The 11,898-nt window shown below is 39.5% G+C and overlaps 1 protein-coding gene across 1 annotated transcript; it reads right to left on the reverse strand.

Annotated features, from left to right (window-relative positions):
- Positions 1-8,556: 8,556 nt before the first annotated feature.
- Positions 8,557-9,470, reverse strand: LOC121763763 (fasciclin-like arabinogalactan protein 19). The gene has a single exon (XM_042159842.1). The coding sequence runs from the start codon at positions 9,433-9,435 to the stop codon at positions 8,674-8,676; it is 762 nt and encodes a 253-aa protein (XP_042015776.1). The 5' UTR covers positions 9,436-9,470; the 3' UTR covers positions 8,557-8,673.
- Positions 9,471-11,898: the final 2,428 nt, after the last annotated feature.

Below are 11,898 nucleotides of genomic sequence, written 5' to 3' on the forward strand. Positions count from 1 at the left end.
GATAGTGGTTCGTGTGAATGTCTTGCGTGCCTCAACTGTTCGAAACCAGCGAACCTCTGTGAACTCGGCAACCCGCTGACATAGACCAGTTGGCAAGATGCACTTAGTGACCTATTTTTGCCCTTTTAAAACCCAATCTCTTCACCACTTCATATATACTTGATACATAATTCAAATCCTAGCATCTATTTGGCTAATAATCTTTTATTTGATCTCTTATCTCTACTTCCATCTTGGAATCTGTTAGATAGAAAACCTTATAGGAATCCACACAAGATTGGATTGAAGACGTTCGTTATCTCATCCGGTGGAAGATTCGTCCACTTTGGTATTTTTATTTAGAATATATTTATCAAGCTATGAGTGCCTAATTTTCTAGATTATTAAGCATCCACATCCATGCTCCGGACCCACTTTTATTTATTTTTCATTCTCTGCTCTTCCGCAAGAGCACAACACTTGTAAAAATCATGGATTAAATATGTCCGGTCAATGGATTTTGACCAAATAATAAAAGTGACGAGACATTTAATTTAGTGAAATTAAATGATATAGCGTCGATCTACATTTTACGTAGATAAATGTAGTATATTCACATTCTCAAATCCGATTTCCGGTGAGTGAGAAATGGTGGATTAAAGTTGGTCATAATTAGCTTTTAATTAAAGCTTGGAGTTGGAGCTTAGGGAATAATTAACTAGTGTTAATTATCCCACATAGGAGAAGTAACACATATTTTAATGTGTTTAAATTAAGTGACTTTATGTTACTTAATAATTATAGTGGACCAAGATGGGTGAAAGAGCCCACACGCGCGCCCGAGCCCGAGCCCGAGCCCGTGCCCGCGGGCGCGGGCCTTGGGCCCGATCTTGGACTTGGACCTGGATTTGGACTTGGACTTGGATCTTTGGGTGGTCTTTGGGCTTGGTGCTTGGGCTTGTCCCTAGCCCAAACTTAATCTTTTTATACCACCGCAGAGTCAGCAATCCAAGTGGCTTGACACGTCATCAAGCGTGGCACAGTCAGAGCTGCCACGTTAGAAAAGCACAAGCTCCGCACGCGAAAGGCACACTCCTGCCACACGCTCGTAACCGTCGGCGGTTACGAATCTGCCATGATGAGCCTTCATGGCTTGGTTGACCCTGCATGGTGGCTTGGCCTATAAATAGGATAGCCATTCCATTGCATTAGACACACATTACACAAGCATAAGCTCTCTGCCTCTCTCTGCATTGTCTTTCTGTCGAAGCTCTGCCCTCTCCTCCATCCAGTTCGTCGGAGCTCTGTTGATTGCGGTGCTGCATCACCAGAGACGTAGCCGTTTTACCTTTGGGGACGACACGCCAAACCGAGAGCACTACCGGGGCGTATCTATTCTTGCGGGAAGAGGCCTCCTCGACTCGGCTAAACTTATTCACGGTTACTATTTCAATTCCAGTTGTAATTTTTAGTTCAATTTCTCCTTTTGTATTCCTTCTTTGGGTTTGTATTACGCCCGGCTTTTATCTCTTGTAATCCCAGAAACCAACAATCGCAAGACCTTGCCCGATAAATTCACGCACTAGTGGCTGAAGGGATGGTCGATTCTCGACCTGTCATGGAGCAAGTCCAAGAGCTCCAAATGATCATCTACGCACTAGTGGCTGAAGGGATGACCTTGCCCGATAAATTTCTAAGGTGCACGATCATTGGCAAGCTTCCTCCCAGCTGGAAGGACTTCAAGAGCTATCTCAAGCACAAGCGAAAGCAGATGACCCTTGAAGACTTGATCGTGAAGTTGAGCATTGAGGCTGATGTGCGCAAAAGCGAACAAAAGGCTAAGGGCTTCACCCCAAATGAAGCCAAAGCCAATCTGTTGGAGCGGGGCGGTCCCTCCAACAAACGCCCTCCCCCAAACCGTCCAAATGACAAAGGGAAGGGAAAGCAGCCTTCAAAGAAGTTTGAAGGCGACTGCTACAAATGTGGCAAACCAGACCACTTTGCAAAGGACTGCCGCAGCAAGAAAAAGAAGCCGGCTGCCCACGTCGTTGAGAAGGAGTTCAAGGACTGGGACGAGAACGACCTCATTGTTGTGATCACTGAAGAGGTTAACCTTGTTGATAACAAAGGTGGCTGGTACATCGACACCGGCGCTACTGCTCATGTCTGCTCAAATAGGAGCAAGTTTGCCTCCTACACCGCGGTTGAAGGAAGGAAGATCAACATGGGGAATCAAGCATCCTCCGAAGTCCTCGGCATCGGAAATGTGATCCTCATGATGACGTCTGGCATCACAATAACGTTGAAGGATGTGCTGCATGTCCCGGACATCCGCAAGAACCTAGTGTCAGGATCAATACTAATTAATAAGGGGTTTAAACTTGTATTTGAGTCTGATAGGTTTGCTTTGTATAAGTTTGGAAAATCCCTCGGAAAAGGTTATGTAACCGATGGGCTTTTCAAGCTTAGTGTGGCAACTCGCAGTGTTGCAAAGCCATTGGCTAATAATAATAAAGCATCTACTTCCTCTTATTTGACCGAGTCTTCAAATTTATGGCATTGTAGATTGGGACATGTAAATTCAAAAGCCATTAAAAGATTAGTGAATTTAGATTTACTAAAGGCTAATGAAGTGGATACCCAAGGTAAATGTGAAATTTGTCTTGAAGCAAAAATGACTAAGTTGCCGTTTCACTCAGTTGAACGAAGCACAAAACCCCTTGAATTAATTCACACGGATGTATGTGATTTAAAGATGGTGCAAACTAGAGGTGGTAAAAAGTACTTTATCACTTTCATAGATGATTGCACAAGGTATTGCTACATTTATCTTTTAAGAAGTAAAGATGAAGCAATAGAAGCGTTCAAAAATTATAAGAACGAAGTTGAGAATCAACTTGGTTGTAAAATCAAAACGATTCGAAGAGATAGAGGAGGCGAATATGTAGCCCCATTTGAGGAGTTATGCAACGCAAGTGGTATTATTCATCAAACAACTGCTCCATATTCACCACAATCTAACGGTGTTGCAGAACGCAAAAATCGAACTCTAAAAGAGATGATGAATGCACTGCTTCTGACTTTAGGATTACCACATAACATGTGGGGGGAAGCTGTTTTGACAGCCAACTATATCTTGAATAAAATCCCTCTCAAAGGAAAAGATGTTACTCCTTATGAGTTGTGGAAGGGAAGGAAGTCATCCTACAAATACCTCAAAGTGTGAGGGTGTTTAGCAAAGGTGATGGTTCCTCCGCCCAAAGAAGTTACAATCGGACCTAAAACGGTTGATTGCATCTTCATTGGATATGCACTTAACAGTAGTGCATATCGATTTGTTGTTCACAAGTCTGAAATATCGACTATCACAGTAGGAACAACAATTGAGTCGAGGAATGTTGTATTTCTCGAAAATACATTTCCTTGCAAAGACAAGGAAAAAGTCTCAACCAATTCTGAGACAAGAATTGAAGAAGCCACTAGTTCTAAACCAGTGGAAGAAGAAGCCACTAGTTCTAAATCAGCGGATGAGGAACCTGAATCGCGCAAGCGTGCAAGACCCGATCCAAAGGATACAGTACTAAGACGTGGTAATAGAGTTAGAACACCAAAAACATTTGGTCCTGACTACATTGCTTTTATGTTAGATGAAGAACCAACATCTATAAAAGTAGCCTTCGATGGCCCAGACGGGTTGCATTGGAAAGAAGCTGTTCAAAGCGAAATAGATTCAATTTTGCTAAACCACACTTGGGTGTTGGTAGATCTACCTGAAGGTGCGAAACCTCTAGGTTGCAAATGGGTGCTTAAAAGGAAATTTAAGGCTGATGGAATAGTGGATAAGTATAAAGCCCGATTAGTAGTAAAGGGTTTTAAACAAAAGGAAGGACATGACTTCTTCGATACCTATTCACCTGTAACAAGGATTACATCTATCCGAGTGCTTCTCGCTATTGCTGCATTGCACAATCTTGAGATTCATCAAATGGATGTAAAGACCGCGTTTCTAAATGGTGAACTAGAAGATGAAATATATATGGAACAACCCGAAGGGTTTGTAGTACCTGGATAAGATAAAAAGGTATGCAAGCTTGTAAAGTCCTTATATGAATTAAAACAAGTGCCATTGCAATGGCACTTGAAGTTTGATAATGTGATGTTATCAAATGGGTTTAAAATCAAAGAGTGCGACAAATGTGTCTACATCAAGAGCACTAATAACGGCCATGTTATAGTGTGTCTATACGTTGACGATATGTTAATCTTGGGGAGCAACACTCAAGTAATTAACGATACAAAGGCCATGTTAAAGAGAAACTTTGACATGAAAGACATGGGTCTAGCCGATGTAATTCCTGGAATGAAGATTCTAAGAACGTCTTATGGAATCATCTTAACACAATCACATTATGTTGAGAAGATATTGAATAAATTCAAAGCCTATGATGGCGCGCCGGTTAAGACTCCAATTGAACTCGACGTTCACTTGAGCAAAAACAAAGGCGAGCCCGTTGCACAAGAAGAGTATGCACGGGTCATCGGGTGCATTATGTACTTGACTAATTGCACTCGACCTGACATTGCTTGTGCCTTGAACAAGTTGAGTCGTTACACGAGCAATCCAAGCAAAGAGCATTGGAGAGCTCTTGTGAGGGTTTTGAGATATTTAAAACATACTCAAAATCATGGGCTACACTTCTCGAGATACCCCCAGTACTTGAAGGGTACTGTGATGCGAACTGGATATCCGATAATAGAGACTCACTTTCAACAAGTGGATACGTCTTTACTATTGGGGGAGGTGCTGTATCGTGGAAATCCACAAAACAAACATGTATAGCCCGATCAACAATGGAATCGGAGTTCATTGCCTTAGATAAGGCTGGTGAGGAAGCCGAGTGGCTTAAGAACTTCCTTGAAGATATTCCATGTTGGTCTAAGCCAGTGCCACCAGTGCTGATCCACTGCGATAGCCAAGCGGCTATTGGAAGGGCAAAAAATGGTTTCTATAACGGTAAGTCTCGACATATACGTCGACGACATAACACCGTGAGACATTTGATCACAACAGGGGTGATTACAATTGACTATGTGAAGTCAATAGATAATCTAGCGGATCCGCTAACCAAAGGGTTAAACCGTGATCAAATGAATTAGTTGCTAGAGGGAATGTGTTTGAAATCCACAAACTAAAGAATTATCATAGTGGTAACCCAACCATGATGACTGGAGATCCCAAGAACTTGGTTCAAAGGGACAACTAAGCTATGAGAGTTCATGAGAAACACTCAACTATATTTATTCCCTAGAGAGCAATAGAGTGTTGGAGAACTTGCCTAGTGGTAAAGGCTAAGTCTATGACTTTTAATAGTTCTTAAGGATCTCAAAGAGATGGAGTTCTCAAAGAGACCAAGTATGGCAAGGTACTAGACTAAGAATCACCTACGTGAGTGTGAAGTGTGGTCGCTTCATAAAACGCATTTATGAATCCAAAGTGATGTCCAAGACCGCAATGGACACAAAACGTGGGAACGGATGAGGTTGAGGTGTTTAAGCGTTAACACCATTGTCTCGGTGCACGTTGTGGAGGATTAGTTCAAAGCATCGCGCTACTAAGCCGCCTGTGTATCCGATGGTGTCGACTATGGAGGGTTCAAAGCCAACAACTACCTATCCTTATGCTTATATACCTCTCGAGGGTTGAGCTTGTGTCTGCATGCATATGCATTCGGCTATTAACACTCATGTGGGAGATTGTAAAAACTATGGATTAAATATGTCCGGTCAATGGATTTTGACCAAATAATAAAAGTGACGAGACATTCAATTTAGTGAAATTAAATGATATAGCGTCGAACTACATTTTACGTAGATAAATGTAGTATATTCACATTCTCAAATCCGATTTCCGGTGAGTGAGAAATGGTGGATTAAAGTTGGGCATAATTAGCTTCTAATTAAAGCTTGGAGTTGGAGCTTAGGGAATAATTAACTAGTGTTAATTACCCCACATAGGAGAAGTAACACATATTTTAATGTGTTTAAATTAAGTGACTTTATGTTACTTAATAATTATAGTAGACCAAGATGGGTGAAAGAGCCCACACGCGCGCACACGCGCGCGCCGCCGCCGCCGCCGCCCGCCCGCCCGCCCGTGCCCGTGCCCGTGCCCGTGCACGTGCACGTGGTCGTGGTCGCGGGCGCGGGCCGCGGGCCTCGGGCCCGGTCCCGATCCCGATCCCGATCCCAATCCCAATCTCGATCTTGGACTTGGACTTGGATCTTGGATCTTGGATCTTGGCAATTGGTCTTTGGGTGGTCTTTGGGCTTGGTGCTTGGGCTTGTCCCTAGCCCAAACTTAATCTTTTTATACCACCGCAGAGTCAGCAATCCAAGTGGCTTGACACGTCGTCAAGTGTGGCACAGTCAGAGCTGCCACGTGAGAAAAGCACACGCTCCGCTCGCGAAAGGCACACTCCTGCCACACGCTCGTAACCGTCGGCGGTTACGAATCTGCCATGATGAGCCTTCATGGCTTGGTTGACCCTGCATGGTGGCTTGACCTTTAAATAGGCTAGCCATTCCACTGTATTAGACACACATTACACAAGCATAAGCTCTCTCCCTCTCTGCATTGTCTTTCTGTCGAAGCTCTGCCCTCTCCTCCATCCAGTTCGCCGGAGCTCTGTTGATTGCGGTGCTGCATCACCAGAGACGTAGCCGTTTTACCTTTGGGGACGACACGCCAAACCGAGAGCACTACCGGGGCGTATCTCGTCTTGCGGGAAGAGGCCTCCTCGACTCGGCTAAACTTATTCACGGTTACTGTTTCAATTTCAGTTGTAATTTTTAGTTCAGTTTCTCCTTTTGTATTCCTTCTTTGGATTTGTATTACGCTCGGCTTTTATCTCTTGTAATCCCAGAAACCAACAACACTCACATCCATGCTCTTTCGCAAGAGCATGCTCAAGGGTCTCACCATTCTATTATTCAATTTAAATACTTAAATTACTAAAAACATTTCCACAATATTAAAATGCATTAAAAATACCTTAAATATTATTACAAATTACTAAAAATTAAAAATTACCTAATTAAAATCTTAAAAATTAAAAATTACATAATTAAATTCATAATTAAAAATTTGATGTATGAATGAGAGATAATTTGATGTAAAGAATGGAGGATGAATGTGGGTATTTATAGATGATTCTGGGATAAAATTATTTTCTTATAAAATAAAAAAAAATTGAAAAAAGGGTAAAAAAACGGCTATATTTTTTGGAATCCGAAAATAAATTTTTTTCTTTTATCCAAATTATTTTTGATTTTTTATGAATTTAAAAAAAAATAATGGAATAAAAACGAGCCCAATCAGGATGAGCCACGTAGCGTGCTTTTCGACACGGCAGTGCTCTTGCTATCGAGCACGACCGTGCCGTCAGCAAGAGCACATCGGTACACAGTGATGATATAATTGTTTTGAACTTTATTTTCTCGGATAACGGATTTTCAATTTCTGGAAGTTGAATTATTATTTGTGGTGCTTGTTTTTATGTGATATATTGAATGAAACTTTACAAAATAGTGTTTTCCTTATCTCTGATGTCTCTTTTAACTTCAAATAAAAGCAAACATAAATCAGAAATTCTAGGTTTAAAGCTGATTAGAGAATAGTTCAGGGTGGATCTTTGTGTTGACATGTAATACTCCCTTCGTCCCACTTTCTATTCGGCACAAATTTTATGTAATGTTAATTTTTTTAGTTAAGTAGACAGAATAAAGTAAGAGAGATGGAAAAAGTAAAGAGAGTTAGGTTTCCATTTTAGAAAATGTGTCAATTAGAGTGAGACATCCCAAAAAGAAAATTGTATCACTTAGAGTGGGGCGGAGAGAGTAGAAATTAATCCACAACCTACCATTTATCTTGTACGGGTTATTTGTTAATAGGTAGAGCCTAGACAATGTGATCAACTTATTATTCAAGGTGTATCATTCCTCATTGAGCGATCAAATGAGGAATATAAAGTTGTGATACATTGCAAAATTCAATATAGTCCATTATTTTCCCTCATTGGAAATCGGTAGTTCCTCTACTTGAATTCAAGTAGATTGATTCAATATTATTCAATCTCATAAAATTAATCTATCTTCACTTGTACTACCCACTCTAACAACAACAACTCTACTATATTCACACACCTGAATGGCTCTCTGAATGGAAAGTTATTAAGGATTAAGTTCTTGGGAATATATCTCATTATTCCCTCACTCCCTATTCACAGCTTAATTTCTTTCATAATTCGTCTTCATGTTCTCCACAAATATTACATGTTTTTCTTTGACATACTTGAAATTATTGGTGCTATTCTAGTTTCTCATCATTTCAGTACTCGGTGCACATTATATATATGTCAAATTATCAAAACTCAATCCATACATTTTAATTGTCGTTAAGTACCGTACCTATTTTAATATCCGCGTATAATATGACAAATAAAGTTGTATACAAACTCTATTTTTCGACGGAAAAAGGGTAAAAAATTAGGAACATTTTAGATTAATGGAGTGATCAAACTCAACTTGCTAAATCAATATTCTCAAATTCTAAATTCTCATATATTCCATGTAGAGTTGAAATGACACATTTACCCCAAACAATCTGGAATATTCCAATACAGACCCAAACGCAGTTTAGAGACGGCCGAGCGCCATACGCCTCCGGTAGCGGCGCCGCCCCTTCCTCAGACCTCTTTCCGGAGGCGGAGTCGCATCCCAATCAAAATAAGACTCCACCGTAGCACCAGGAGCATCATTCCTCCCAACGAAAGGATACGCCGGCGCCGGAATATTCCGATCCAAATCATCCGCCGGAGCTCCGGGAGTGGGCGGAGGCGGAATGTAATCCGCGCCGAGATCGCGGCTGAGATTGAGGCCGGTGAGCAGAATTCCGTCGATTCCGTGAACCGCCATTCTAGATCCGAGGAAGAGGTCGGGGTAGGCGACGCGGACGCCGTCGACGATGAGGCCGATGGAGGCCCGATCGGTGGAGACGTGGACGTCGCGGAATTTTCCGATTAAGATTGAGTAGTCGAAGAGGAGGGTGTCGAGGAAGGGGGCGGAGAGGTTTTTGAGGTCGGCGAAGGTGTGGCGCGTGGGGACGATGTGGTAGCGGAGGGTGCTGACGTAGGCGGCGGCGGAGGTGGCCATGTCGAGGGCGTAGAGGAGCTCGTCTCTCGGGGCGAAGAGAGTGAAATTGGGGGCGGCGAGGAGCTCGTAATTCAGATCGGATGTGGCGATGGCGTTGGTGAAGAGAGAGTAGCCGTAGTTGCGGAGAGACTGCAGCATGTCGTCGAATTCTTGGGATTGGGTGGGAGGATCGGCGGCGGAGGCGGCGAGGAGGAGGAGGAGGAGGAGAAAGATGATGGCGGAGGAGTAGCGCGGTGGTGGGGCCATGGGAGTTGAGAGAAGCGGTTAAGATTCAGTTTTGGGTTGCAAATTGGCGCCTCTGTGCATTTATATATTTTGATTTACGAGTAATTGATTTTTCAGTGAGAAATTTAGCTATGACTAAAACAATTTTTGTTTTTCGTTTTTCACTTTTTCTGTGCTTTGAGCATTAATTCTTTGTATAATATTTTGATTTTAATAAATTTTCTACTTTTTAGAAAAATTTAATTAGGTCAAATTTTACTGGTCTAATTAATTTTTCATTAAGTGATAATACTTAATTTAATTAATCAAATTATAAGTACGTTGGAAAACGCTATTCAATTATATGGGGTCTGATTGAGTAATACTGTGACTACCACATGACAGTGTATAAAAGAGGATTAAAAATGCTAATCAAATGTTAAAATGAATTAATGAAATAGGACATCTACTATTAAAAATAGTAAAAAAAATAAAATAATTGATAAAGAATATACCAAAAAAACCAAAAAAATGGGAACATAATGGGGACGAAGGGAGTATATATTACTCCACTACATACATCACTATATCATGTATAAACAATAATTAGAGAAAAAAAACATTTGGATAAAAACTTACTCTTATAAACAAAATTAATACGCTAGCAACAAATTAATTGATTTCAAATAGTATATACTTATTGATATTAATAGTTTATTTTATGGAATAGATTCAATTTTAGTTTTTCTTTAGCCGTTATCGGCTTTGGTTGCTTAATTATTACATTATTAAATGCTCCCTCCGTCCCATAACAAGAGTTACATTTGGTGTGAGCATGAATTTTATGAAATGTAAAAAATAATGAATTAGAAAAATTAGTGGAATATAGGACTCACTTTTTATATTGGTTTTATAATAAAATGCGAGTGAAATGAATTAGTGGAATGTGGGACCTGCTAACCATTTACGATAAAAGTGAAATACGACTTTTATTGTGGGACGAAGTGAAATAACAAAATTATCGTGGACGGAGGGGGTATGGTGTAACATTTTAATTATTAGTATTTTAGTGACTATATAGTATACGAGATGGATTATATTGTTAACTCACCCTTAAATTGTTAATTACAACTAAATAATAGACATTAGATCTTCAATTGCTAACATAATATGTTAAATTGCTAACATATTATGTTAGCAATTGATTACACCTCTATAGTATACTGTATTAGCTTAATCCTACAAATCATTATTAAAATCATACAATACTCCCTACGTCTCCATAAAAATAGATACACTATTTTTTAGTTGAACATATTGTAGTGTATAATTGGTTTAATACGAGGAGATAGAAAGAAAAAATGATAAAAAGAAATTACTAAAAATATAAATGGATTATTTTTATGGGATGGAACAAAATCAAAAGAATGTTTATTTTTATGGGATGTAGGTAATACAATATAAATATAAATAAATTATTAAAATATAAAACTGAATAATGAATTACTCCCTCCGTCCACGATTAATTGAGTCCGTTTGATTCGGCTTGGATTTTAAGATAAAGTGAAAATGGGTTGAAAAAGTTAGTGGAATATGAGTTCACTTTTATATAGTACTTATTTTATTAGTTTGTAATAAAATGTGAGTGTAATAAGTTAGTGGAATGTGATGTCCATTACCAAAAGTATTAAATATCAATTAATCGTGGATGGAGAGCGTATTTTAAAACAAAAAGCATAAAAATGGAATAAAGAATTGAAAAAGTATTTAGAATTAAGTAAAAGGGGTAATTATGTATTTGAGCATCAAATGAGATCATAAAATTGTTAATATCTAAACCATCTATATTATTAAGAGTAGTGATAAAATGCAAACTCATATATTGTACAACTCTAAACTATAATCTGTGCTGTTAAAAAATATCAACAGATGACAAAATAGTAGCAACAGAAAATGTCAACACAATGTCAGCACAATATCAACACAGCATCAGCCGTTGACACTGTGTTGACATTTCTGTAGCTACTATTTTATCATCTGTTGACATTTCCTCAGTTCAGATCATAGTTTAGAGTTTGTACAATATTTAAAGTTTGCATTTGATCACATTCCTATTTATTAAAATATCATTTTATGGCTATGTACTCAAAATGAGTTTTTTTTAGTTAGTAAATGGAGATAAATTTAAAAGTTGTGTTGGATTCGAATCGACACTATTGGGCTCAGACATTAACCACTTTACCACTAAGCCAACACACGTAACAGAAACTCTCGCCGACACTATTGGGCAAATCTCAACCCCTGACCCGTTAAGGAAACTCTCAATCCAATCATGTTTATTACTCTGCTTTTCATCAACACCAATTTTTATGACGGAGGGGGTACATTACATGTTTATTCTTACAAATGATAAGCATAAATTGATTACTCTGCTTTTCATCAACACACCAATTTATGTTGAGCTTCACTACTGCAAAATATCACACAACACAATAACGCAACATA

Source organism: Salvia splendens, chromosome 14 (genome assembly GCF_004379255.2).
Source record: "Salvia splendens isolate huo1 chromosome 14, SspV2, whole genome shotgun sequence".
NCBI lineage: Eukaryota > Viridiplantae > Streptophyta > Magnoliopsida > Lamiales > Lamiaceae > Salvia > Salvia splendens.